General features: G+C 38.1%; 2 protein-coding genes across 2 annotated transcripts; one reads left to right on the top strand and one right to left on the bottom strand.

Annotated features, from left to right (window-relative positions):
- Window positions 1–115: 115 nt before the first annotated feature.
- On the bottom strand, window positions 116–8,517 carry LOC306911590 (uncharacterized protein; the record flags this gene model as incomplete). Its single annotated transcript, XM_079487056.1, has 5 exons — window positions 116–991; window positions 1,308–3,104; window positions 4,426–4,596; window positions 5,272–7,023; window positions 8,419–8,517. 5 exons carry the CDS (start codon window positions 8,515–8,517, stop codon window positions 785–787), a joined length of 4,026 nt encoding a protein of 1,341 aa, XP_079343182.1. The 3' UTR covers window positions 116–784.
- On the top strand, window positions 8,307–27,662 carry arhgap42a (Rho GTPase activating protein 42a). Its single transcript, XM_079485925.1, has 24 exons — window positions 8,307–8,741; window positions 10,031–10,126; window positions 11,523–11,584; window positions 16,537–16,608; window positions 19,034–19,135; window positions 19,253–19,363; window positions 19,943–20,047; window positions 20,156–20,285; window positions 20,513–20,613; window positions 20,706–20,815; window positions 21,664–21,742; window positions 22,398–22,437; window positions 22,656–22,718; window positions 23,004–23,078; window positions 23,255–23,339; window positions 23,431–23,489; window positions 23,580–23,685; window positions 23,822–23,981; window positions 24,107–24,275; window positions 24,544–24,933; window positions 25,023–25,179; window positions 25,447–25,509; window positions 25,729–25,808; window positions 25,968–27,662. The coding sequence occupies exons 1-24, from the start codon at window positions 8,588–8,590 to the stop codon at window positions 26,054–26,056; spliced, it is 2,658 nt and encodes an 885-aa protein (XP_079342051.1). The 5' UTR covers window positions 8,307–8,587; the 3' UTR covers window positions 26,057–27,662.
- Window positions 27,663–27,731: the final 69 nt, after the last annotated feature.

Below are 27,731 nucleotides of genomic sequence, written 5' to 3' on the forward strand. Positions count from 1 at the left end.
TCAAAAATGTCAACATGTGCACTTTTTTCTTCCACATACAGGCATGTTCCCTATTCTCAGAAGAATTTCCTACAAAAAGTGCATCCAAGCATTTCATTTTTTTATATAGTTTTTTATGCAATAAAACATAACAGACAAGCCACATTAAAGGAATATGCCATTAACAAACCTCTGCTTTAAAAGAGCTCACATGGCTTAAATTAAATTATCTGTCTTCTTCTGCTAAATATTTGTCATAACTTATTGTTTTACAATTAAATTGAAACGTTATTGGTGTTAAGCAGGTCTGTAAATGTAAATCTACATCCTTTAAAGAGAGTTATATAACCTCAACAACCCACAATAAAAAAGTACAAAAACAACCTAATAAATTCTTTGCTGCCTTCATTTTTCAAGTACAATAAACTTGGCTTTACAGGTCATTTCAACATACTATTTTAAGTTTTAGCCAGTGGTGAAAAAAAGCTGAAATTGCTTAACTAATTTTGATGCGTTGCAGTAATGTAAAAAAGCTGAAATTATTAGCTGATTGTACTTAAAAATGTAAGGCAGCTAATTTTTTCTTACAATTCAGTTTTTAGTATCAGAGATTTAGTATCTTATTCATTCAGATGTTTAAATCACTTTTATGGGCTTAACAGAATTACACAGCTGACACATACCAGCTTACTTTTGCACCCTGAGAATAATATAAAGAAGCAACACATTATAAGAGGATTTGCATTACAACAAATGTAACATGTAAAGTCTAATGTAAATATCTAAAGTCTGTAATAGTACAAGGTCATTTGTGTTTGATGAACATGGAGATCAGAGTATTGTTCTTTTTTTCATCTTTCTCTTGACAGTCAAAGACACCAGTTAATGCAACCGGTTCTGTTTTACTCTCCTTTTGATAGTGTGCGCAAACTTTTAGATGTTCTGAGATTGGAGGGATTTGATCAAAACACCAGCCATTCACAGTGGAGAAGAGATTGCTAAACTGCCAAACCTGTGAAGTATCAAATTTTTAATTTTTAAGATATGCACTAAAAAAAGACTCAAAATTAAAATTCTTTCATAATTTACTCAATTTCATGTCCTTCAACCTATTAGATTTTCTTTTTTTCTGCAGAACACAAAAAATATATATTTTGAAGAATGTTGATAACCTAACACCACTGGCCGCCATTGACTTGCATTGTAACAAAACCACAGAGATTTCTCAAAATATCTTCTTTTGTGTTCCACAAGATACAGATTTTAAATGACATGAGGGTGAATAAATGTTGACTGAATTTGTATTTCTGAGTGCTCTATCAACTCACCTTTTTCCTGGACCTCCAGCACCAACCCCCATGAGAGTAGACCTTCTTCTCCCACTTCAATGAGACCATGCCTCTTTCATGAAGCAAGGTGCCACACACCTCCCTCATCAATTGAGAGACCAGAGCCAACTGGGACAGAGTAAAGCTGTCTAGAAATCCAGCAATGTGGACCAGGACTTCAAAAGGTAACCTGCTCAGAGCATCTGTATTCCTTGCACGCTTTCTTTCCAAAGTCACGGTCTTCACACCTTCATATAAACGGTCTGAAACCTCCGGTCTGAGGCAGAACGTGCTCAGCTCTTTATTGTAGAAGACTGTCGCTCTATGAGAGCTGGGTTGAAACCTTCTTTGAATAAAAGTGCAGCCAAGATAGGCGAGAGGGCATCTCTGTTCGAACCAGCCGCTGACACAACTCTGGATGTCTGAGTGGACATTCTTGAAGTGCGACGGGAACTCATCTCGCCTGAAGATGTGATTGCACAGGTACGTGAATGCTGAGCTAGATTTGTTGTGTCTTCTAGTGACGCTTTCAGTCTGAATCTGGACATGAAGTTTCTGGGGTCGGTCAGCAGTGAGGTCTTCCAGTGAGGTCTCTGGTTTGAATGGGGCGGAGTAAAAATCATATGTCTGTGTTCCAACGTCCATAAGTAGAGCATCCGTGGAGCCTGATTCAGCTATGAGGTGTCCTCGTAATTCCTTCTCCAGAGAGCACAGCAAAGTTGCTTGAACCTCATCCCATTTTGGCATGTCGTCGATTTCGACGCACAGGTCAGACGTGTCAACACTAACGTTTACCTTCTTGTGATGCGAGGGGTTACGAATGTGGCTTTGTTTCGCTTTAAAACTGATTGGGACTTTGAAACTGCGGACAATTTTAATTCTCATGGGCTCTAAATGTCCATACACAAATTTCTCTTTGGGTCTTGGGTCGCATGCAAAAAGAGACGTGGCAATGAGCAATTTATCTTCATCCATTTCGTATCCATTGTATTGTGTTGGCAAATTTTTTATCTCGTTTTGCACCTGCGGCTCTTCCTTTAAGATTTCTAACCCGCTTGGATTGGCCTGTGGTTTTCTTCCCTTCCCACCCGTGGATGTCGGATTCTGCCCTAAAGCTTTTATAGTATGTTTGCAACCACTCAATTCCATACTGAACATTCTCTCCCAAATGTTATAGCTTTCGAGATCCACCACGTCAGGATTCTTCGCCAATGCTTCTCTTTCCTCTTGAGTCAGACCTTCTTCTTGACACTCGACACTTGAAGCACCGTCGGCACACCCATTCAGGAGCGGTTCCCCTCCCACGGCCCCCTCCAACTCCATAACATCTTCAGCCACCCGTTCAATAAGTTCAGGAAAGAGCATCTTCATTTTGAGAGACTCAAACAGATGTTGCTGATCTCTCAGAGCCATGGACAAATCGAGAGGTTCCTGTGTATGGCTCTCCTTTAAAACGTTCTGATAGAACTCAGGTGTCTCGGTTTCTTCGATGGGCCATCGGTTCCATTCCATAGAGCAGGAGATGACGCTGGCAGGGCACACTTGCAGGTGCTTAGCCAGCTTTGAGCGGCACATGGTGAACGGGCAGCCGTTTTCAACGTTGAGACAAGGGACCCTCTCGTTTGGGCACATAAGCATGTGTTCTTCTTCTTTGCACAGGTGGAACACGGCACCGCACAGGAGACGGCAGCTGATGACCATGCATGAGACTGAAATCTCGACGGGGGTCTTGCAGCGTCGGCTGTGGCAGCTCTCGCAGTGCCGATGAAGCTTGGATGCTTGAGTTCTTTGCTTGCCCTGTGAAGATAAAGATGGTCAGAGATTTTGTGTTTTGGATAGGATAGAAGGGTTCTAAAGTGTCTTACCATAATCGTAAATAGTTTTTAATGCCTGTCAATTCATAAATATGTTCAGATTGGAAATTGGAAAGTCAACATGGACATTGCATTGTTCAACATCTAAAATACATGAAGAGTTTATTTCCAAAATTAGATTTTTCAAAAATCATGTTTTTTATTGCGTATTCCAATTAATATATATCAAACTGCAGTTGGTTTGTTGATTCAACCCATGATAATTAAAAAGATAGAGCTAACTAACACAATGGAAACACAAAAATTTTAACTTAGTTATCTCATTCTGGAAACAAACTCTTTAAATGTTTCTTACTTCCTAAATGCACATATCAATTGTTTTGTATATTCTGTTCAGATCAAACAGCGTCAACGTTTTCCAATTAATATGTATTCATGGAAAGGTTACAGGATATAAACATTTGTATTACTGTAAATGCTCAGCTTTGTCTGCTTATTCCATCATGTGTTTAAAACAAAATGACAGAAAAATAGACAAGCTAACTGAAAGCTCTGCTTCTAGGCTATACTCAGAAATACAAAAACAAAACATATATTTCTATTAAGGTTGGGAAGATTTAAATATATTTCATGGCAAACACTGAAAAGGCAAATGAAAGTCGTCCTACCATAGTGTGTTGTTCACAGTGAGCTCCGGGTTCTGTTCAGCATGGTGGACTTTAGGTAACTAACCTTTTTCGGTCTCACCCATTTGTTAAAAATAGACAGACATTCATAAACCAAGAGTGTGACTCGGCTTCGAAATACTAGACTCATGTTACGTGTACTGTAACTTCAGCTACTCAGAAGTTTTGGGGCTGTATTGAGGTCAGTGTTTTAAAAACCTTGTTTTATTTTCCTATTAATATAGAGGTGAATGATAACATCAAACACGGCATTGCACAGGATAGGGATTAGACACGCACATCATTTGAGATGTTCATTTTTCTTTGCTAGATCTGTATTTAAATGATGGTTTGCCGATCATGCAAATGTTGCATAACTATAAAGTGCACATAAACTGTTTTGTTTTACTCAGTGGTTTAAGCTTCTAAACTAAAGTAACAACATTACATGAAAATGAGAGAGAGAGCTATTCATTTAAATATATAAAGTTACATAGCAAAATGTAAAGGCAGCATTCAGTAAAGCAGCTATAAAACAATTGCAGCCATTCAAATCAAAACTAATAAGAATAATCAGAAATAATAGAAGACATCAAAGTTAAAGTCTCAAAATCATTTGCGTCCAATAAATTAAGTGACCAAACTGTGTCTCTCATCTTCTTTGGTGTCACACATACTGGTCAGGGCAAATGGCTTGGTTTTCAGTTCAGTTTGGTAGAATGGACAATGTTTTAGATGCTCAGACATTGATGGTGTGTCACCAATGCACCAGCTACCCACTTTACTGAAAAGGGTACTGAACTCCCAGACCTGAGAAAGAGGGGGAAAAACAAAAATTATTATTTTTACATTCTGAAATTTCTGTCACAATTTCTTTGCTGTGATTTGGCAAACATTTGCCTACCTTTAGTTTACCTTAGCCGTAAGTAAACTTTAATTTATCTTTTAATTTTGACGTGAAATTTATTTTGACTAAGACAATTTAAAAACAAAATTGTGTAATAATACTTAAACAACTAAAAACAACTTAAAAACGATGAAATAAAAAAAATCTTAATTTCACAATTTTTTATTTATATGCTTGTATATATAATACAAACACAAGTAGAGAAATTAAATTGTGGAAAAAAATAATGATGAAACATTGAATACATTACTGCCGTTTTTCTCAATATGATGTAGCCTACATTGGCAAACTTTGTAAGTTTGTAAAAGCAAAGTGTTTGTGACTTGCAATCATACTGTTCTGTTGGTAGTGCTAGAAACCGTCATGTGTGTCAAATTGTTCATAGCATGTAAACTAGTAGCACTAACTGTAAAAGAAATTAGACTGTATCAAGATAATTATGACTTTTTACATACAAATATATAAATTTTTTACTTTTCTAATTCTAAGAGATAAGAAGTACCCGTCATTTCATAATTTTCATTAAAAACCTATAAAAATGATGCACCCCTAAATTGTCTACTGAAAAGTGCCCTTACTATAGTTGGTTTCCAGCAGGTTCCTCCTTTAAAGTATGACTTTTTGTGCCATTTCAAGGTCACCATTCCTCTATCCTGAAGATGTGTGGCACAAACATCCCTAAACAATTGTGATACCAAAGCAAGCTGAGACAGTGTAAAACTATCCAGGTAACCAGCAATGTGGCAGAGCACCTCAAAAGGAAGATTGCTGAGAGAATCTTCATATTTCACACGTGTCTTAAATGCAACTGCGTTCTGTGAACCATCAGTCAATGTAGAAACATCAGGTGTGAGGGTGAAGATGCTCAGATCTTGGTTGTACTGCACTGTGGCTCTTTGGGTGGCCGGCTGGAGTCTTCTCTGACTAAATGTGCAACCAAGGTAAGCCAATGGGCATCTCTGCTCAAACCAGCCGCTCAGACAAGACTGGATATCCGAATGCACATTCTTGAAATGCGAGGCGAACTCATCCCTTCGAAAGAAATGACCACATACAAATGTGAACGCTGATGTCGATTTGTTGTGTCTGAGCGTAACGGTTTCGGTATCAAGCTGAACTGAGAGTTTCAAATCCCTGTCTGCTGTTACTTCAGCAAGGGATGCGCTGTACTTGAAGGGAGTTGTGGCGAAGTTGTACGTCTGCGTTGCGATGTCAACGTAAAGTACATCTGTGTGCACGGTTTCGCTTATTTTGTGGCCTCGTATCTCAGCCTCGGCAGAACAAAGTAAGGTGGCAAACATCTCATCCATCTCATGGCTATCTTTCTCAAACGCTTTCACATCAGATGTTCCCACACACTTGTGCTCAGTCATCACCATGCTGGAGGAGTCGTTAAGTTGAATGCGTCTTTGTCTGTAACTGGTAGGGACTTTGAAGGAGCATAGAGTCTGGACTGGTATCGGCTCCAGGTTCCCATAAACAAAATCTCTCTCTTTGGGCGTGCAAGCATCCATCTGACCGAAGGAGATCAACATGCGACCGTGGTGCACTAAATACAAGTTGAACTCACTGGGTTTTAACTCCTCCCCGAGTCTTTCTAGGACGCCATCTTGCCAAGGTGACAGTCCTGTTTTGGAGAGGTCATGAAATGTGTTTTCTCCCTTTTCAGGTTCTTTTAATGTTTCTTGCAGCTTTGTTTCAGAGGAACCTTTTGGTGATGTTTTTGTCTTGGATGCATATGTCTCAGCCTGCTTGCCACCTCCCCTTTCCATCCTGAACCTTTTTCCAGGCACATTGTACTTTTCTTTGTCAACAATGTTGTCTCTCTCTTCTTCCTCCTCCTCCTCCTCCGTCAGATTTGTTTCCTCTTCTTGTTCCTCCATCAACTCAGGAAAACAGTTTCTCATTTTCAACCTGGCACACAGATGTTTCTGGTCTCTCAGTGCCATGGAGAGGTCAAGTGACTCCTGATCACGGATCTCTTTCAAGAGGTTAATATACAAAGGAGCATCAGGGTTCTCGACAGGCCAACGGTTCCACTCCATCGAGCAGCAGACGATGCTTGCAGGACAGACCTCCAAGTGTTTGGCCAACCTTGAGCGACACATGGTGAAAGGACAGCCGTAGTTAGCATTGAGGCAAGGCACCTTCTCGTTGGGACACAGCAGGGAGTGTTCGTCATCTTTACACATGTGGAAGGTGGCACCACAGAGCAAGCGACAGTTGATGACCATGCACGACACGGAGGTCTCGATGGGGGCTTTGCAGCGACGGCTGAAACAGATCTCACAATGCCTGTGCAGCTTTGGAACGGATCTCCTATATCGGCTCTATAGAACAACATAAAGAACACCACAACAGAACAACTTCAACGGATTAGAAATTTCCAAAGCTTTTCAACTGTATATTAAGATGTGAGAAATGCATTAAGAAACAAAATATATGAGCAAAGCAAATGTATGCATAATGAGAAAATAAAAGGAACATACCATTATGATATGAAGCAGTGCACATGAGCCACAGCAGTTCTGACCAAGGAGAATTGTAGGTCTATCTTATGCATGAAAACAAATGGATTTCTCCTACAGTATTTAAATACAAATTAATATATGCAATTGTGTAGTAGTACATATAAATATGTAATTTTTGTTAAAAAGTTTCGTTAAAATACTAAAGAACCTTTATTCTTGAAGTAAGCAGGTGGCTAAACGGTGCTAATAACAAAACAGCTTGACTTACCTTAAGGGTGAAGCATGCCTCAAGTGTTGCCCAGTGTTCTCAGAGACCTTTCTGAAGAAGAGGATTGTGGGTCGTGTTATATATAGTTGCCACAGCTGACAGCAGCCGGTTAAATTACATCTTGATGCCGTGGACACCTAATATAACATGTAAAGAAACATGTAAAACTAAAGGGAAATGGAATGTGTTAATTTTATCTCAACATAATGGCTGCCCTTTGCTACACAAAGAGAAAACAGAGAGGGCAGGTGTAGATTTGTCCAGCGTCGAGTTAAAAAAACATGTTTTTGGTGTAAACTGTCCACTAGACGTTCCCTTTGACAAATAAATCGGTGTTTGAAACTTTGGGAATGGCAACCCAAACATAATGATCTACGTTAAGTTTTTGGCTAAAGAGTTTTTAGAGTTTTTAATAAAACAATTTAAACAAATTGAATAAACTTAATTTATTTTAAATAATAAACTCTGAGCTGAGAGAAATGTATTGAGGTTGCCACTATAGTTTTATAGACCACTTCGATAGACGTAAACCCTGGAACCACTTTCACTTTTTAAATCTCACATATATAAATTAAATGTGTTATTTTTTACTTCGGCTGTACATCTGATGTAGTTGCATTTCAGCGTTGGACAAAGTGTGATTTAATCGAAATACTGTAATTGAATTGAAGGCTTGGCTACCATTTTGATCTCATTGGGTTCACTGACAATTTATGGGTGGGATGTTACCATGCAACAAGCCCTGAAACCACATCAAACTATTTATTTTTAGTGATTTAATGGTAGATAACTTATGATACATAACAGTGCATTCATTTGTATAGTTTGTTATTCAGTGTGAGTTGGTATAACGTTGCTCAGTAGCCGAGATACCACGCATCCCAAGTACAGCCACCTACGCTTGGATCATCTCTTCCCGGAGGTGTGCTGTGCGGGGATCAGACCAGCAGGAGTCACCGCTACACCAGTTAACGTAACACATTCACTGCTCCGCGGTTGAGAAGGGGAACAACATGCCGGAAGTGGGGCTTTGGGATACGGAGCGTCGGGACTCGTAACGGTGGAAGTTCACGCAATTTAGTCATCTCTACTGTTTGTGAGGATTAAGGTCGCCGGTGATCGTTAGGCTCCGTCTCATTCATTTGCGCTTTTACAATGGGGCTTCCTGCGCTGGAGTTCAGCGACTCTTTTCTGGACAGCCCGGACTTCAGAGAGCGACTTAAATGCCACGAGATTGAGCTGGACCGCACGAATAAATTCATAAAGGAACTGATCAAAGATGGCAACATGCTGATCAATGCGCTTAAAAGTGAGTCACGTGTGGTGTTTTTCTCTTTATTAGTGTTGAGTACGAGTTGTAAACGCCCCCGTTTGTTGGATATGAAGTAATGAGAAATCACTTTCTGTTAGGAAAAGCTTTAGTTTGATGCATTTTCAGGAAGGTTAAGTTATATCTTTAACCGAAAGACAATTTCATGTAATGTAGTAAGATCATATTTGTTTCTTTGTGATGCATTAAAATGTATAATGAGAAATGTGGTTTTTAATGGAAACTCTGTGAAACTATTTGAATGGTCTGTGTGGGTCATGGTAACGTGTTGGGTTTTACTGGAATAGCCTTAAACATTTTGTGTGATGGATATTTGTGCCTTTAATGGTAAACATGTAACATAAACTGTATTATCATTGTAGTGCATGCTATTTATGTACTTAATAAGTAATTTTAATTGAATTGAATAGGTATTTTTAGTTCGGGGTCAGGTTAATGTATGCACCGGAGTCTTGAGATCAATTGAGTTACTTGCTTCAGTGTTCAATGTTAAAGTAGTAGCTGACCTTTTGGCCTGTCAAATACCATCAGTAGTGTGCTAGATATTTGATCTCATGAAGATATATATCCCCAGTATCTCTATGAGCTAAAAACAAGTTTCAAGTCTTTCTCTGCTGTGTATGTGTGTACACACATTGTTTTCTACTTTTTACCACTGCAAACAACTGTAAACATGGTTTAAGATGCGTGCGTGTACAGGGTTTGCTTATGGCATCATAAAATGTTTATTTTATATCTGGAAGCTTGCAAGACATACTGTTATCTGTCCCTTTACTAACTTGGCTTCTGCTGTTTCTAAGTAACTTAGCGCTATTTGCATTTCTTTATGTTCATGTATCAATACAGTACACCGGACCTGAACTTTAAGGAGGAAAGGTTGGGTTCAGTCAGTCGGCTATCACTATTTGTAGTTATTTTGAACAAAGATCTCTTTCACAACTTCCTTTTCACATAATAGTTACTGCACAGCAGACATCTTATTCAGGGTTTTGTTATAAACAAAAGGGAGTGAATGTCTTGTTGTGGAGACCTAAATCTCGCTTTTCAATTTGACTACAGTAACTTGTGAAGTAACTTCCTTTTTATTGTTCAAAGCAAATTACCACGCATGTAACATACCTAATAACCCAAGGCAAATATGGCTAGATGTAATAAATAAAACACTAGATGTGATTAAAATGAAGCTCCATCATATAAGTGATGAATATGTTTAAAAAGTTACAGTGCTGTTCTTTTTTAACATCAAAACTATGCTGCCATTTCAACAGATCTTTCTGCAGCTGTTCAGAAGTTTTCCCAGTCTCTTCAAGATTTCCAGTTTGAGTGTATTGGAGATGCAGAGACAGATGATGAGATTAACATTGGTAAGTGTTCACCAGTCCTCAACAGCCCTTAAAGTGTACCAACTGATCAAGATGGCAATGTATTATGTTCACAAAAAGGACTTTCCTGTGTTGGTTAAGGGAATGCATATACTGACATATAAGTCACTTTTTATAATAATTTGCCCAATGCATATATCTATATATGCAGCTTTTATTCTAATACACCCACTAAGAGTTCTGTAATGTTGTTGTTAGTTACCACAGTTGTGTCAAACAGAACAGCGACTCTTTATCAGACAATTGCAGCTTGGCATTTAAAAAGTCATGAACCCAAACAATAGTGGGTAAAAAATATAATCCGAGCGTTTTTGTCTGTCCCTGACTTTTAATTTCGGTCATAATAATGTTTGCTTTTTAGACTGTTATACTTGTTACTTGATAGTCGCTCCTTTTTGATGTTGATGAAATATGGTTTGTATGCAGCCTTTAGTGTAGATTATTCTAACAGACCTATATGCATATCTCAACAGGATGACTATTGTTTCATGCATGTGTGGCATTGTCGATCTCTGAGTCTCCTGCCATGCATCAAAGCAGCTGAGATTTGTTTTGCTTTAACATGACTTTTAAATGGCTGAGGGTCTGTTTATCTGGAGGCCTGTGCTCTTTGATAAGAACTACTTTCAACTACAGTTCTTTCTTTAGAGTTTCTAATTGGATGTCTGGGGGAGTTTAGATCCCACGAGAATGACGGGGGGCTGTAAAAGTGGGACCCTTTCTTATCGCAGAATAGAAAAATGCTGCATATTCCCAGGACGGAAGTGATGTGGGCAGAGCATTCTTTGTTAAAACAACAGCAGCGAAGCGCTGGCTCATAATCACAAAATGACATAATAACATGTACTTTTATTATTATTACATAATATAAACATGGGTGTGTCTTAGTTTCCCACAGAAAGTATCTAAAGTTATTTATCGATATACTATATATATTGTCATGGGCAGGGTTTAACCCACATCTGGATTATATTTGAGCAAACATTAAAACAAGAAACTGGCATTAATAATCGTACAATCTCAGCAATGGCATGAATCATGTAAAATATGGCATTCAGCTTACAGTACGAAATTATTCATCTTCATTTTTCCCCCACTGGTCAATCGTCATTCTTTCTCCCATGAGGGGCTCATACAGGAAACGTGTTTCACATTTCTACATCTTAAACATGTGGTCTGCTGTTTCTTGAATACCCCTTTGTGCATCGATCACCTGCGGGTGGCCGCGGTATTTTTTCTACATGCCTAATGCTGCGTTCAGGTTCTTTTGTATTTCCACTATTCCGGGGGTTCAGAGGGCAAAATCAGATGTGCAGATAAAGTAATTACAGATGCAGTTGATGGATGCATGACTGGAATTCTTTCTCTCTTATCACAGCCCAATCCTTCAAGGAATTCTCCCAGCTGCTGAACACGGTGGAGGAGGAAAGACGTCGACTTGTAAGTTTCTCAAATTGCCTTCTTTTTAATATCGCAGCAGTGCCAGTGAGCCCACGTGTGATGTGGTTTATCTTTAAAGTGCCACAAAAGTAGCAAATAAGTGGTTTGCTTACTTTTATTAGTTTGTTTCGTTATTGCCACTTTTATGTGGTATTGTTGACACATGCGTCAACACACGCAGCACACTTTTAAGCTAGTGTAGTTATCTTATAACCACGCTCTACTTAGAGTCAGCATGACTTCAGCGTGAGTTACTGCAGTTCAGTGTGAGCATGATTAGAAACAGACCGTGTACAGTAAGACGCTACAGGAAACTGCAAATATCTGCAATGGAATATAGATTTTGTAATACTTTTACTCCATGACGACTCTTACGGATGTCGTGCTACTTACATAATTCATCAAGAAGCACAACCAATCATCCTCCGTGCCATCAGACCCAGCTCCAGACAATTTTAAGGGCATTATAGTTTGTTGCCAGGGAATATTTCTGTTGCTCACTGCTGCAGCTGGTAAATCATTAGTCATAGTACAGCAGTGAAAGAGCTCACCCAGCAAACAATGCTGCCTTGTGCTTCAGTGGTGACCCTTCCCACATGTGAATAAACACAGAGCTTTGTTTGGGATTCACGAGGCACTTTTCCATCAAATCCACAATCACCCCTTTGGTGTAATTTCACCGTCACAAAGCTATCATGTGATTTGTGGAGAAATTACAGTCACAACAATAAAGATTGAAAAAATCATCTAGTCTTTTAATGGCTGCGGTCTGTTGTGTTTGATCTTGTGCACGCTGTCAGATGACTGCCTGAATGTTTTTGTTGTGGTTTTCAGGAGAGCAAGTTGTGTCATCACGTATCATCAATTCATATTTTGTAAAAAAAAAAAGCAACATTTGGCCAGATGTAAACTTGGTCTAATGCACAAATACACTCAAAGTTATACGCTGTAATTGGTATGACTGTAACACAACAGGATCAATTGTAACAAAGACTAAATGTTTTATTGTTTCTGTTGGGGTTGCTTCTGGTTGTCTAATAAAAAGGCTGAGGTCAAACCTGAGGTCATTCACACATGACACATTGTTGTCATGTTGGCTCATGCCTTCATTATTTCTCAGCAAGAGACCTGAGGAAGCGATACTAACCACAGAATTGTTGCATAATTTCATACACAATTTCTCATGCGTGTTAATATATCAAGCAAAATATTAAGCAAAAGGTGGAAATTATAAGTTATACATTAACTTTAGTAGGTTTTAGAAAGTGACTCGGTAAATTCTGTTAGCTTCTGTCACACTTTATATATGGTGTCTTGTTATGAAACATTTTATCCTGACTGATTATATTATCGAAGTTATATCACACTTTGAACTGGGCAATTCTAGCATTATGGATGTGACATTTTCAGTCAAAACTTGAATTGTGAATGTATTTATTATCAATATATTGAATCATTGGTTTATATTTGACTAAACCCCTGATGATAGAGTCGACACATCAGAAAGAAGTCAGTATTTAACCTAGAAAAATGCATGTGTAATAGATGTGACGGCTACAGACACATTATACTTTGTAGGATTTCTGTGAATGAAAAAGTGCAAACCAGAAGCAATAACACCCATCAAATGGAGAAGAGATGGCTCTTCATAGAACATAAATTAGTAACTATTTATATTTTTATGTGCCCATTTATGAACAATATAGGCCGTTATGGATGTGCCGGTTCACTTGACTATTCAAATTTAAGCTTTAAAGCACTTCACATGTATATTTAAACCATCAAATATTGATGTATGACCTATTAGTATGGTTAACCTTGACCATCTTAAGGTTGACATTTGCATGGAAATATCTCATTCGACTCATAATCTCTCACTGAACTATGTCTAAATTTTGATTTGTTTTTATATCTATATGTTTCTTCCTATTCTGTTACATATGAAATGCGTCACAACTCTGCCACAGAGAAACCTCAATTTACACAAGAGGAAATTAAATATGTTGCTTTTGTGTGAAAGAGACCCGCTCCAGCAGCGCTGCCGGAGTCCAGCCGCGTCCTGACTGAAGCTTCAGTGCTGTCTATTGTTCAGTGAAGAGAGGGTCAGTGGAGCTGTGTGAACGGCCTCAAGGGAAGAATTACCCAGAAGCCTCCTACAGTTTCTTCCTGCAGATCGTAGCCGCGTAACGCTTCAGTCTCGCCCGCTCCTGCGCCTGGCCTCTCAGGATGACAAACACCTCAGCTGAGCTGAGAAAGTCCCTTGGGCCTTTTCATTCATAGACATACAATAACGTGAGCCAAGAGGTGAAAAAACTCCTCGTCCTCATTGCCCTCCCTCGGGGGGTGCAGCTGGGAAGTGCTCGGCATTACTGGAGCGTTGTGGTCAGACAGTCAGGTTTAGAGAGTGTGAATCATTAAGTAAACACAAGTTTAGTGTTTGATTGAACATTTGCCATTGTGTTCTGCTAGATTAGTGAGCCGTCTCATATTCGCTTTAATCTTAGGCAAGCTGCCAGGATGCTCTTCCTTAAGTGGGAGGCATTTCCCACATGATGAATGTGCCTGATGTAAGAAGTGAATTTCCTCTCTGGCTAAAAAGGGCCATGGGAAGTTTTCATGTTGTGAGAGGAACGGTTTCTTCTGAGCTCTCGACACTCTGCTGTATGTGCTGAAAGGTCCTTTGCTTTAATGAGCTGAATGTTTGTTGTTGGCTCCAGTTCAGTTGTGTAGAAATGTGCAGCCTCTCTGTGTAGTTACCAGAAGCCTGTCATGTATGTTATAGAACAAAAACATTCAGAAAGTTTACTCGTGCAGTAGTCAATAACACGATATGCTCATTCTTCACAATGAATATATCAATATTTATATAAGAACAGCTTCTAAATGACAATGTAAGGGTGTTCTCGTAGCTCAGTTCAGTTGCTGGAGAATTGCGTTTAATTTCAAGATTCTAACACAAAAAATAATGTTTCGCTTTAATGGCGCTTTGAATAAATCTGTATGTTTGATAAGTCTTTACATGTATTCATTAACGATAAAAGGAATGCTAAATTATTCAGACCTCAAAGGAATCGTTCAACCATGTATAATAATTGACTTACCTTCATGCTATAAGTGTTTTTTTGTGAATGTGTTTCGTCACAAGACACCCTAGAACCAATGAGATTTGAAGCTATCAACATGCTGTCATATTTGAACTTGCACCACGCAGCGCGATCCAACAAAAGCCAAAGAACACATTCGAACCCATTATAACTTTACATTTTGTTCACGCTGGATGCGACGCAACAATCCCATTAAAACAAGCTGTGTGTCTTGTCGCGTCCTGTGTAGACACAGTGTTAGTGCGCTGACTGGTTTGTTAGAATAAATACACAACGTATCCATTGCTAAAAAAGCTCAAAATATTCATTATTTTCTCTTTCAAACTTATTGTGTTGGTTTAGAAACTATTTGAAGCCATTTGAGTCAATTGGATTATTCTAATAGTGGATGTATATGAAGAGTTAATTTGCAAAAACTGACAACTCTGTTTATAATTTTTTTATTCTGCATTTCAAGTCATATCTATAAATGTATAAAAATATATTTTAGAACACAAAGACATTTCGAAGAATGTTTGAAACCAACACTGGCACCCATTGACTCCCCATTGAAGAGATTGATATTTTCTCACTTTTTTTACACAGAAGAAACCGTCATATAATTGTTTTAAATAAAATGAGGGTCAGTAAATGATGACAGATTTGTTTTTGGGAACCATCCCCTAGAACTATAGACAACTGAGAGAGTTGTGCTAGCCCTAGGGACAGACTCCACTGTGCCAGTTGTTATTGATATCTTTAATCTTACATCTGGACCTGCTCGGACTCTCTGTACATTTATATTATTTGTAAGCGCAAAATCCATTATTTTGGATGTGGGTGGAAGGAGTCTGTGGAGATGGAAGGTCATAGCTGCCGCTGGCTGAGCATAGGCAAGCATGAGGAACTTATTTGGACCAATTCTCCAGAGAGACATGAAGCCCTGTGTGCTGTTCCTGGGAAAGTGTATAAAAGGAGCTAGTATGTAATTGTATGTTTTTCCTATCTTAGTGCCTACATGAAAATGGTACTAATTATAGCACCGTTCTTTTACAGTAAATAAAAGTAATTCCCTTGGAAACTGTCCATGCTCGGTTTGCCTGCTGTAAGCAATTGCTAGAAAAGGACTGTAACTTCAATCATCACCTACACTACAATGAGCTATGTGGATTTTATCACTACAAACTGTAAAATTCCCATCCATTTATATCCATATAAATCTTTTATGGTAGAGAATAAAGACACAGTATAATGAAAGTCTATTTTGAGCCGTTCTAAAGGAATTGTTCACCTTTAAAAGGAAAATTCTGTCATCATTTACTCAACCAGTTATCCTGTATGGTATGTACTGTATGTATTTCTTTCTTCCGTAGAGCACAAAAAAGTCATTTGGGAGAATGTTGTTGAACCGATTGACTTGCATTGGTTAAAAATTCTGGCCAGAGCTGTTCGGTTACCAACTTTCTTCAAAATATCTTCTTTTGTGTTCATACGGGTTCGTAACAAGAGGGTATGTTAATGATGACAGAATTATCATTTCTGGGTAAACTATCACTTTAATTTTAAAGTTGTAGTTTGCCCAAAATTAAAATTCTGTCATCTTTTTTTCACCCTAATGTCATTTAACACCTCTTTTATGAGAAATTGGTCAGTGGTTTTGTGTCAGTACAGTGAAAGTCAATTGGGGCCAGTGTTGTTTGGTTACCAACATTCTTCAAAATATCTATAAAACTAAACTGATAAGACAAACCTGATTAAACTATTGTTTATTTTATAATGTTTTATTTTAGAGCATTTTTAATAGATGATTCATTGTGTTTGGTTTATCATGTATGACCTTTTAAGGTTGTTTTATTACTTTATTTATAGATACAGAATGCTGATGATGTCTTGATCACACCTTTGGAGAAGTTTCGCAAGGATCAGATCGGAGCAGCCAAAGTAAGTTCCTATACCCCATTGTGAGTTAATGTTCTGCGTGCGTATTACCTATACTGCAACGTTATTCTATACAGTCAAAATAGGTCCGCAGTAATGCTCAGCAGGAAGCAGTTAAATTGCAAACACCTGTTGAAGAACAGTTAAATTATAGCCAGATACAGTAATGCCACATTGACCAACGTGCAAGTTCTGCCTTAAATGCTGGAGGGCAGGTTTATTACCAGACTTCAGTTGAAGGTTACTCTTTCTGGGAGATTAGGCTCTTACTGATGATCTGTGAATGTGACCCCTCCAGTCGTATTAGAAGAACCGAAGCATATCCTGTTGAGCTCACAGCTCAAAGATTCAGAGCCAAACACGCTAGCTACCTTATTTGGGCTTTTTGGATGAAAGCGCCGCAACTAAAGCTGCAGTAGAACTCATTCAACTTCGACATTTGGAGGTGATGGAGGCCAGAGGGAATGACAGTCCTCTTGTGAAAGTGAGCACATATTCAAAGGAAAAAACATAGAAACTCTCAAGGACTCTTTCACTTGCAACATCCAAACACTGCAAAACAATGTCGTAATCAGTATTTTGTCTGTTTTTTCCAGTAACAATTTCTAAACATCCTTAGAGCATGATAAATGTACTTGGCAAAATGACATCAAATGTTGTTTTCATGGAACAGAAGGTTTTTCTTACCCTTTCGTCAAATAGTAAAAACCTTTTAGGTAAATGTATGCTTGAGAAAAAGAAAATCTGTTCAAACTTTACAATAAAGGACTGTTTGTTAAAGGAGTTGTTCACTGCAAAATTAAGATTTCATGACAATTCACTCAAATGTCATACAAGCCATCCGTGTGTTAATTTCCTCTGTCGAAAACAAATTGAGGCTTTTCAGGAAAGGTTTCAAAGGTTCTTTTCCATCTAATGCACTAAGGCTGTTGGTTAAGGTCCAAATTTCACTTTCAAAAGGCTCTACATGACACCAACCGATGACTAATGGTGTTGTCTAGTCAAACGATTGGTTGTTTTCCAAGAAAACGAAAAAATGATATACTTTCTAAACAAAACTAATGGCTTGCTCTGCCTCTTGAGTGCCTCCATGTACCGCCTTATGACTAACTTTTACTCACTCTCAAGTTGTATCAAATCTCATGTTCTCAAACATGACACACAAGGTAATTTACTGGTAAAACATTTTAGGAAGAACATTATTTTACTATGTGAAAATGTTTCTGTGATGGCCCAATAATAATTGTCTTGTACCTATGAAATCCCACTATGTCTTTTGCAAATCTCTTAAGCCAGAAGCTGCACATTCCTAGAGAGTGTGATGTCATTGCTAGCAAGCAGATGTGCCTAGACACTGGACTAAGCGTGTCAAAAAGGACGACAGTCTGTGGTTCAGACGGAGTGTCCATTAGTGGGTCATGGGAAAGGTTCTGCTGATGTCAAACAGGAAAAACAAACCCCTTCAATTCGAACTGGATCCTCTTGCAGTCTCATGAAAGAGATTCTCACTGTTGGAGGTCTACCGTGCATGTGCTCTTCGTCCAACGTAAATAGGTGGTGTCATCGCAGGCACAGGAAGTGGGGGGGGGGGGATATGTCTAGAATAAACATCTTTACTCAGCCTCATTTAGAAACATATGATGTCCCGTATAATTGGAAATACCCGAGTGCTTGTTTATTTATATGTGGTTACATGGGTGCTCAGAATCATCAGCTGATATCATGAGGGTGCAGATAGTGCCTGGTTTATTTTGTACATGCACACGGGTTCTGAAGGTGTGTCTTACTCCCGCTTAACTTAACTGTTGGGTTGGAGAGGAGTCATTTGGTTCCTTGTATTTGTTACTTGTACAAGTAGTTATAATAGATTAAATTGATAAAAGATTACATATTTTAAATATGTTAAGAAATGAGTCACTTTGCTCATTAAAATTGTCATGATTCTACTAAATTTAGCGTTTTAATCAAAACTATTTAAAATGCTGTTTCAATAAAGGATATTTTCGAAGCATTGACACAGTTTTTATATATTGAGTGGCCCCTCCCCCTTTTTAAATAGCCAATAGCGTTTAGTTGGATAATTATGCTTAGATCTTGAAAGTGGGATTTTATGGAGCACACTAAACTAGTTTACTAACATATTCATAATAAAAGCCAAAAAACTTGCATTTTGATTTTAAGTTGACTTTAATGTGTGAGTTACAGGAAGAAGTTAGAATGTCAGTCTGCAATCTACTGGTTAACTTTTTGTATTCATTCAGAGAATAAACAAAGTAAAACTCCCATTATGTTTTTTAGGATCTAACATTGTGCTTGTTTACAATATGTTGTTTAATGTAACATCTTATCACGACAGTAAACTTTTATCACCGTAATTACATAACAGGAAATTCCAACTCATATCACCTTTGTTTTTGTTTTTTTGAAGGAAGGAAAGAAGAAATTCGACAAGGAGACGGAAAAGTACTACACAGTTTTGGAGAAGCACTTAAGTCTGTCTTCCAGAAAGAAAGAGCCTCTTTTGCAGGAGGTAACTCGAACGCTAAATTATTCCACACTGTAAACAAAGCATCTTTGATCTGATTCCAACGCCTCAGCTATTGGTTCCACCTTTAATGAACACCTTGGTTATGAATGACTTTTACAGGCAGACGCTCAGATAAATAAGGAAAGACAGGTCTTCTATGACGCCTCTCTGGAATATGTCTTCAAAATCCAAGAAGTGCAAGAGAGGAAAAAGTTTGAATTTGTTGAGCCGGTAAGACAAACCTGTTTCGACTTCTCAGGACAGTACTATGAATCCAGCAGCTTAGGAAGATGGAAAATATGAAACCTCTCTTTACTTAGAGAAAATAGAGAGTTATTACTACACTGTTTTGTAACATGTTGGTATGTCGGGTAAGATCGACAGTGCTGTTTCGCTGGAGCAATAAGAAAAACCATTATGATAACTTTTGCACTCTTTAAATCTACGCATGGTACCACAATAGTATAAAAGCAGTATACAACAAAAGTTGTTTTGGCAGTATCATGCAACCAGGAGTGCTGTTTTACGTAATATCAGCATGACATAATGTGATATTGCTTTTAAAACCGTTCAGTTTATGACAATTTATTAAGAAGTTGATAATATTTATGATATTTGCGGTAAAACTCTTTCGATACAAATGGAGATATATCTGCCAAAAAACATTTTAATTTGATTGATTGAATCTCAATGCAATTTTCAGGTGAACAAACCACACAAATATTGTAGCTGAGGAAGTAGTTCAACATCACATGTACATGTTTTTTACACCGCAAAAGCTTGAAACTGTGGTGACCTTTTCTCTCCCAGCTTCTGGCATTCCTCCAGGGGTTGTTCACCTTCTACCATGAGGGCTATGAGCTGGCGCACGAGTTTGAGCCGTACAAGCAACAATTACAGTTCAACCTCCAAAATGTAAGAAACTTAAGCGCACCATTCAACATTACTTTTATTACTGCACCTCAGGGTCCATCATGTGTCGTTCTTGAGCCAATGAACTGTTCTTTTGATGTTCTATTAAAGACAAGGAATAACTTTGAAAGCACAAGACAAGAAGTGGAGAATCTGATGAGGAGGATAAGGTCTGCAGAGCAGGACTTTAAAGCTCCTGGACAGTGGACCATGGAGGGCTTTCTCTACGTGCAGGAGAAGAGTGAGTTACCTTGTGGGCTCATAAGCTCATGTGTCATGTTATTTCAAAACCAAGATATTTGAACAATGTAGAAAAGGAATGGGGACAGCATTCAATATATAGTTTAACAATCATTATGCAGAAATATTTACATGCTGAATGCTACTTTTGACCAATCAGAAAGAGATATCGCCTATTAAAAACCAAAATGCAATGATGCAGAAATGATCACCTGCTTTCTTTCGAAGGACCCCTGGGGTGTACATGGAGTCGACATTACTGCACATATGAGAAAGGAACCAAAATGTTTACAATGAGCAACTCAGAATTCAAGTCTGGAGGCAAACAGGTACAAAATAACCAGAAATATTTTGTAATTGAAATGTTTTTATCGCTTGTTTCATATAGTGTCTTAAGATATGTTCTGTCTTACATTAATAGAATGGACTAGTCATGAGCCCCCCTGAGATGTTTAAGCTAAAGTCCTGCATCAGACGGAGGACAGATTCTATTGACAAGCGCTTCTGCTTTGATATCGAGGTGGTGGAAAGGTGTGTGTTTAATTTGGGCATTAGACACACAGTAATACAATAGTACAGCTTGTTTTATCTTTGCTTTGGCAGTGGGATCAAAAAGCGCTATTTGGGCCGTATTTTTACTTGACCTGTCAACATTTTTGCCAGTTCAATGAGAACAAAATCACATTTTATAAATACCTAACATATTTAAATCAACAGAATTTAACAATAGTGTTCAAAACATTACAAACGTTTGATGTTATGTTGTGTGTGTGGTTCTTTCGGTGTCATTTTCGATCTTTCCTTCCCTTTTTCTGTTCTAACTGAAGAAGTGACCCCTGTGAAGGGCCTCTGTTCAGTTATCTTCAATGTTTCTATAAAACTCATCGGTATGTGGCCCTTCATCCTCAACTGTTGGAGTGCTCTAACAATAGCATCACTTTATAAGCAATCTACTTTTTTGTCTGAAATGCTGCTTTTTAATACTGGTCATTCTGCTTACAAAGATAACATTTTCTCTTTTGCTACACTGCAGCTTATGGGTTTTATGTGAAGGTACATGTAACAAGAGTTTTTTATATTCCTTTGCATACGAATGGCTCTTGGAGCAATTTAAACGAAATCCTGAATATTACAAGTAATAACCCATGTATCATCAATGCAAATGCTGATGTGACTCAGTCCTGTCTGCAAAACAAGCAGAACTTTATGCTCTAAAGGTTTCTCCTGTATATGATGATATAATTTATGGTTAAGAAGTATATCTAAAGCAAGTTGTTGTAAGTCTTCAGATGGCCTTTTATCCAGGGTATCACCTGGCTCCAGGTAATTTCAATCTACAACCACATTAAAGGTAAAAAGATGTCTTATCTGCTTCACAGGCATGGCATCATAACCCTGCAGGCTCTTTCTGAATCCAACAGAAGACTGTGGATGGAGGCCATGGATGGAAAAGAACCAGTAAGACCAGTGATCTGCTCGACACTCCTCAGCAGTACTCTGCTGAGGAAAATATTTTGATATTTTCAGTATATCTCAGTTCGTAGTTCAATGATGTTCCGCAGGCTGATAAGATACCACATTTACCGAAACAAACAGGTGTCCTTTACATGTGTAAATTACCAGCTAATATCAGGTAATTTTTGCATAAAACATTACCTGCACCCATTTCAAAGCAAATACATATGTTTTGGAAACTCAAACTTGTCGGTGCAGACATAGCACCCTTTAGCTTTGATATTATGCCCAATAAGGAACTTTAAAGTGGGTTTTTTAACCTATTGGATAACTGTATTTTATTTGTTTAGTCACGTAGTTGTTGTTAAAGAAGCTCTGTTGTCTGAAGAAACTCAATAATGTCCACATGAGCAGAAAACAGATGACAGCTGAGAATTTACACTTTATAAACGACTCTTTGTTTTTAATACATCATTGCTTCATCATTCATCCACAGTTTGTGCGTTGTATGTAAACAACATGGTTAGACCATGTATGGTGATATTGCGACTATTTGTGTTTATTTTCATGGAGAACTGTGGATTTTATTTATAATACAATTGCAATAAATTACACTGTATGAATGTATATTATTTATAAACATCCTAATTTCCTCTAGATTTACACTCTTCCTGCACTTCTGAGCAAGAAAGAGGAAAGTAAGTTCATCTCTCCCATCATTTATTCTTTTGTCATATAGAGTGTGATGAATTGTTCAGTTTGGCACAGTATTTCAGGCTGTTTGTGAACCTTGCATACGAACCAATGTAAACCATGAAACTGAACTTGTAACACCATGCCAACTAATTCACAAGACTAAAATAGTTCACCTGCATTGGCCTCGCATTTGAGAAACATGAACCTTCTGTGTCCACAGCATTCCTGAATGAAGCAGGCTTTAATTTTGTAAGAAAGTGTATAGAGCTGGTTGAAGCAAGAGGTGAGACTTATTCTTATCTTAAAAAAAACATAATACCCTTATTTTCTTCTGAAAAATGTCCAACAGAATTGTCACTTGTGTGTGTTATGTTATTGTAAGTGGTTTAAGATTTAAAGAAATGTTATAGTTTTTATTTCGCTTTAACATGATTGTAAATGTATGTAACTTAAAACCAGTAAATCATTACTTTTATACCACCTGACAGAATACTTTTATTGTGTATCACTGTTTTGTTTTGTTTGCATTAAATTGCTAAAAAAGTGACTTGTTTTCTCCCACGACTAGGCATTAACACAATGGGACTGTACAGAATAGGTGGAGTTAATTCCAAAGTTCAACGACTTATGACTTCAGTGTTTGGTATAGTAATCTTTTTATTTTCCCAATAAAATCATTTTAAACGTTTAAAACGTATATACAGTACATAGAACACACAGACGACTTTAACAGAGCATTCCAGTGCTGTTATAGTGAGAATTATCAGATTTATTTTCAAGCCAAATTTAATTTAACGCCAGTTTGTTTCTCTCTCGTAGCTGCCAAAGCTCCGACAGATATGGACCTTGACCCAGACACCTGGGATAACAAGACCATCACCAGTGGTCTAAAGAATTACCTCAGGTTTATAAATGACCCTAAAATAAGTTTGACTTTAAACGGTACATCAAGGCATATCACGGAAGAAACGTGACATGGATTTTGTTCCCTGCAGGTGCTTGGCAGAACCTCTCATGACTTATAGATACCACAAAGACTTCATCCTGGCTGTCAGTAAGTAACAGGGTTTTCTCTTCTTATTACGCATGTTTGGATGGCAGATGTTGTTCTCTCTTTTTATATTGTGTTTTGTTTGTTTTCTAGAGTCTGATGATCAGAACTACAGGGTCTGTGCCGTCCACGCTCTCGTCCACAAACTGCCAGACAAGAATAAAGAAATGCTGGATATTCTGATCAAACATCTACATGTGTAAGTCCCTCTGATTTGTAAACATTAATAGAAAAAAGATGCACGTCTAGAACGTTTGTTTGCAAATATACTTTAAATCCAGCATGATGGTGGTTTGGGAATGAGTCTGAAAAGTGTTTTTTTCTGTGTTTTGTAGGGTCTCCACACACAGCCAGCAGAATCTGATGACCGTATCTAACCTAGGTGTGATATTTGGCCCAACACTCATGAGGTCTCAGGAAGAGACGGTGGCAGCCATGATGAACATCAAGTTTCAGAATATTGTAGTAGAGATTCTTATAGAAAATTATGACAAGGTGAGCGTTTCTCTCTCTTTATCTTTCTTCAGCTAGTTGAGAGATATTTGCTCTACTCTCCTGTGTTTACATTTTGGCCATCTTAGAAGTTGAATTGAAATACTCTTATTAACTTTTTGTCTCAGATATTTCACCAAGCTCCAGACCCCAACATCCCCCTGCCACAGCCTCAGTCTCACTCTCATTCTCAGTCTCGCACCAGCGCCCGGCGCAGCAAAGCCATCTGCCTGTCCACAGGGTCCCGCAAGTCAAGAGGCCTGTATCCCCCCGCCCTTTGTCTGGCTGATGCTGATAGTGAGTGACCTTTTTAGACTTGAGCTCTTTTATGTTCACCTGAGTTGGCTTTATATATAGTTTACTTTTATTATATCTATTATATCTTTATATCTTTCATCTTATTCTTTGATGTCACTAGTAGACCAAGAGTAAAATTGTGCAGTGCCTCAAAGTCACACTCATCCAACTCTTACATTTTTTTTCGTATATTCATATTAACATTTCTACACAATTTACTTGGCTACAATTCCAACTTAAAGCATCTTCTTGTGTCTGTCCCCATCAGGTGATACGTTCAGCAGCAGTCCCAGCAGCACTCCGATGGGCAGTATGGAGTCTCTCTCATCGCATTCTTCAGAGCAGAACAGTTGCTCCAAGACGGGCTCCCCCTCGCGCACCAAACACAAACACTCAGGGAGTCTGTGCTGGACCACCCCTTCCTCCAACGGGCTAAAAAGCTCCGCTTATACCACCAGCCCTGATTCCAGCTCTAAAGAGGACGCCAACAAGACTGACGGAGAATGGGAAGAGGCGCTGAGTACGAGCCCGGGGGATCGAGGATCTCCAATATCAGAGCTCCTTCGAAGGCCCCTAGGGGGGCCACTGGAGGGTCATGCAGAAGAAAGACGCAGCCTGTCCACCGCTTCTTCTCTCACTTCGCTCCACATCTCTGAGGGTAAGAATGTCTATATCATATTTTTCCTTAGTGGATTCTTCTCATGTTTCATGTTCATGTTTATGATATGGTCTTGTGGTGATGCTTAGGTTTCAGGAGCTGTCACGGTTCCATTCAGAGTCTTGTATCACGTGGTCACAGGGACAGTCTCAAGTCTCTCCATCTGCCAGATCTTCCACTTAAAGAAAACGTCAGATGCAGAGCCGACTCCTCTGCCAGCAATGGCTACCAGAGACCTGGATCTGTGTAAGCAAAATCTTTTTAAAAGTCAGAAATAAACAGTGTAGAAGGTATAGAGCTGATCTCAAAGTCGGTTTGACTGGTTATTCTAGTGCCGCACTTCGTCATAACTACTAATAATCTTATTATCATATCAACATTGATATACTAACAATGACGGCCTAATTCTACAATAACTCACTGGCATAGCCAAGTATTTCATTTCAGAAGCTTCTCGGTTTAATACTTATATTAAACTCATTCAATATCTTAACAGCCTGCTTATTATTTCAGCGTGGCCTGTAGAGCAGCCATCTTTGAGAGTCCTCTGATTTCTCAGCCCACAACTTTGGGAAGGTAGTGAGCCAGACCGAGTCTGAAGTTTATTCTTACAGATATAATGTTTTCATTTGTTTTAATTATTGCTTACATCCTTTTGCTCTAACGTTACTGAACAAGATGTTTTCAATTCAGAGAGCAGCCACATGTTTCTTTTAAAGTGATGAATGTGTGGTTGATGGTATCATTTATGCAACTGTGTTGTTTGGTCTCTTACCCCCTCTGGTGTTTTTACAGAGAGGCAAAGGCCTTGTTTTCCTGTAAAGCGGAGCACAGTCACGAGCTCAGCTTTCCACAGGGGGCGCTGTTCTCCAAAGGTTACCATACTTTCCATTTAAAACTGTAACAGATTTTTGTCTTGCAAGTTGAAATTAATATGGATGTACGTAATGATGAAGGTCGAACAGTAAAGTTGACTAAAAATACACTTTTAACAAATGGTAATTTGGGTGATAATTTGTGTTTTGATATTGCAGTATATCCATCAGTGGAACCCGGTTGGCTTCAAGCGACCTATGAAGGCAAAACTGGACTCATACCAGAAAATTATGTGGCGTTCCTCTGATTCTTCTGAAAAAGGCAAAAAGCCAAGTCCATGGTATCCATGGTGTTTCATTTCTACCAAAAAGGGACCGTTTACTAATGCCTTACTCTATGTAAATAGTCTTATAACCAAACCAATAACCATTCCATATGTTATTGTTTATTCAGGATGTAGATATTACAAATAATAATCGTTTTTGTTACCTTCCAGGTACATGCGGTTGACTGTATTTACATACATTCCTGTATTTATAATTGCCATACTGCTTATGGGCTGGGATAGTGTAAAACTAAGTCCCACGATGAGTTTACTCATAACACATTGACGGTACGGCTCAGTAATATAAAAGGAGAATTACACCATCATCACATAACCACATCAAGTATCTTGCCATCAGAATATAAATGTATCCCAGCAATGATATACATGCAAATGTTTCTAAGAACATGAATGTAAATGAAAAGTACATTTGAACAGCACTCTTATAGGAGACAGTATTGCCCAGTATTTGGCAGTATGTTTTAATGAACCCAAAAGATAAAGCATGCAATAGGGCCACGGTACGATTACAATTAAAAGTGTTGCTTAGTCTTTTAGGTGAAATAATTTCCTCAATGAGTTGACACTCATTGTAATTTTGCAGTGTTCAAGGTTCAAGTGCAATTTCCAAACGTAAATAGAAACGTGGTACCTCGAATAGTCTGGGATTTTCAGATCATTTCAAATAATATGTCTACATGACCTTTGGAGCCAAAAGAGGCTTCCTTTTCTTCACACTTATTTAATTATACTAATATACTTTGTCGGTTTTGTGGCTTTTGGTAAAACAATGCTACGCAACAAGTGTGCCTTAGACGGTTTAGTTAATACTGAATGTATTTCTTAAGTGTAATATAGTGTTTTTATGAAGCACAATCAACAAAAGAAAAAAATATTGACAGTGTTAAATTGTGTGTTCTGAATATATGTGTTGTTGTTAAGTTGTTCTGTAGCAAAAATGCAGTTGTTCAAGTATTTGTTCTACTGTGTTTTACTTTACACTGGTTTAACATTTCTGTATGTTTTAATGGAGTAAAAACATTTACGCTATACAGATTATAATCGCTAATAACAACACACAAAGTAATTTAATGTTTGCCTGATTATTTTCTCATAAAGCGTTAATAAAAAGTATTAGGGTGTTTGGTGAATTATTGTTATGATGTTTCGAAGAAATATTATGTAGTCCCTATACATGTAACAGACAGTAAACAGTCTGACATGAAATTTCCATGTAAAGTTCTCTATTAACTGTATTAGTGAATTATGCAAATCAATTTTCGTATGATTTCATGTACTAAATGTAAAAGATGTACAAGAGAACTTTGGACAGTACCTCTGACATCATTTGAAAGAATTTGACCACCCTGTGAGTAATGTACTCTGCTACTGCTCTATGTAAATACATTTTCACTGTTATTTCTGTGAATACGTTCCTCGCAGGTAAGAAGTGAAGACTAGTGACTTAATTTTAAATGTTCCATGGTTGAAATTGACTCAAACAGGTTTGACCGAAATAGGCGCATGTGTCACCAGAGCAGACAAAAAAGCTTGTCTTATTCTATTAAAACATGTTTCCTTCCTCATTGGATTGTCTGGATTTTTCATATAACTTGTGATAATGTGTGCCTTTCCCTCTAATGTACTTTTTGGTGAC

The sequence above is a fragment of the Barbatula barbatula genome (genome assembly GCF_947034865.1).
Source record: "Barbatula barbatula genome assembly, chromosome: 22".
In the NCBI taxonomy this organism is placed as follows: domain Eukaryota; kingdom Metazoa; phylum Chordata; class Actinopteri; order Cypriniformes; family Nemacheilidae; genus Barbatula; species Barbatula barbatula.

Coding starts and splice junctions, on each gene's coding strand:
- arhgap42a (XM_079485925.1), top strand. CDS start 8,588: ATGGGGCTTCCTGCGCTGGAGTTCAGCGACTCTTTTCTGGACAGCCCG. Junction 16,609..19,033: donor ATCAGATCGGAGCAGCCAAA/GTAAGTTCCTAT, acceptor GTTTTTTTGAAG/GAAGGAAAGAAGAAATTCGA. Junction 21,743..22,397: donor CCATGGATGGAAAAGAACCA/GTAAGACCAGTG, acceptor AATTTCCTCTAG/ATTTACACTCTTCCTGCACT.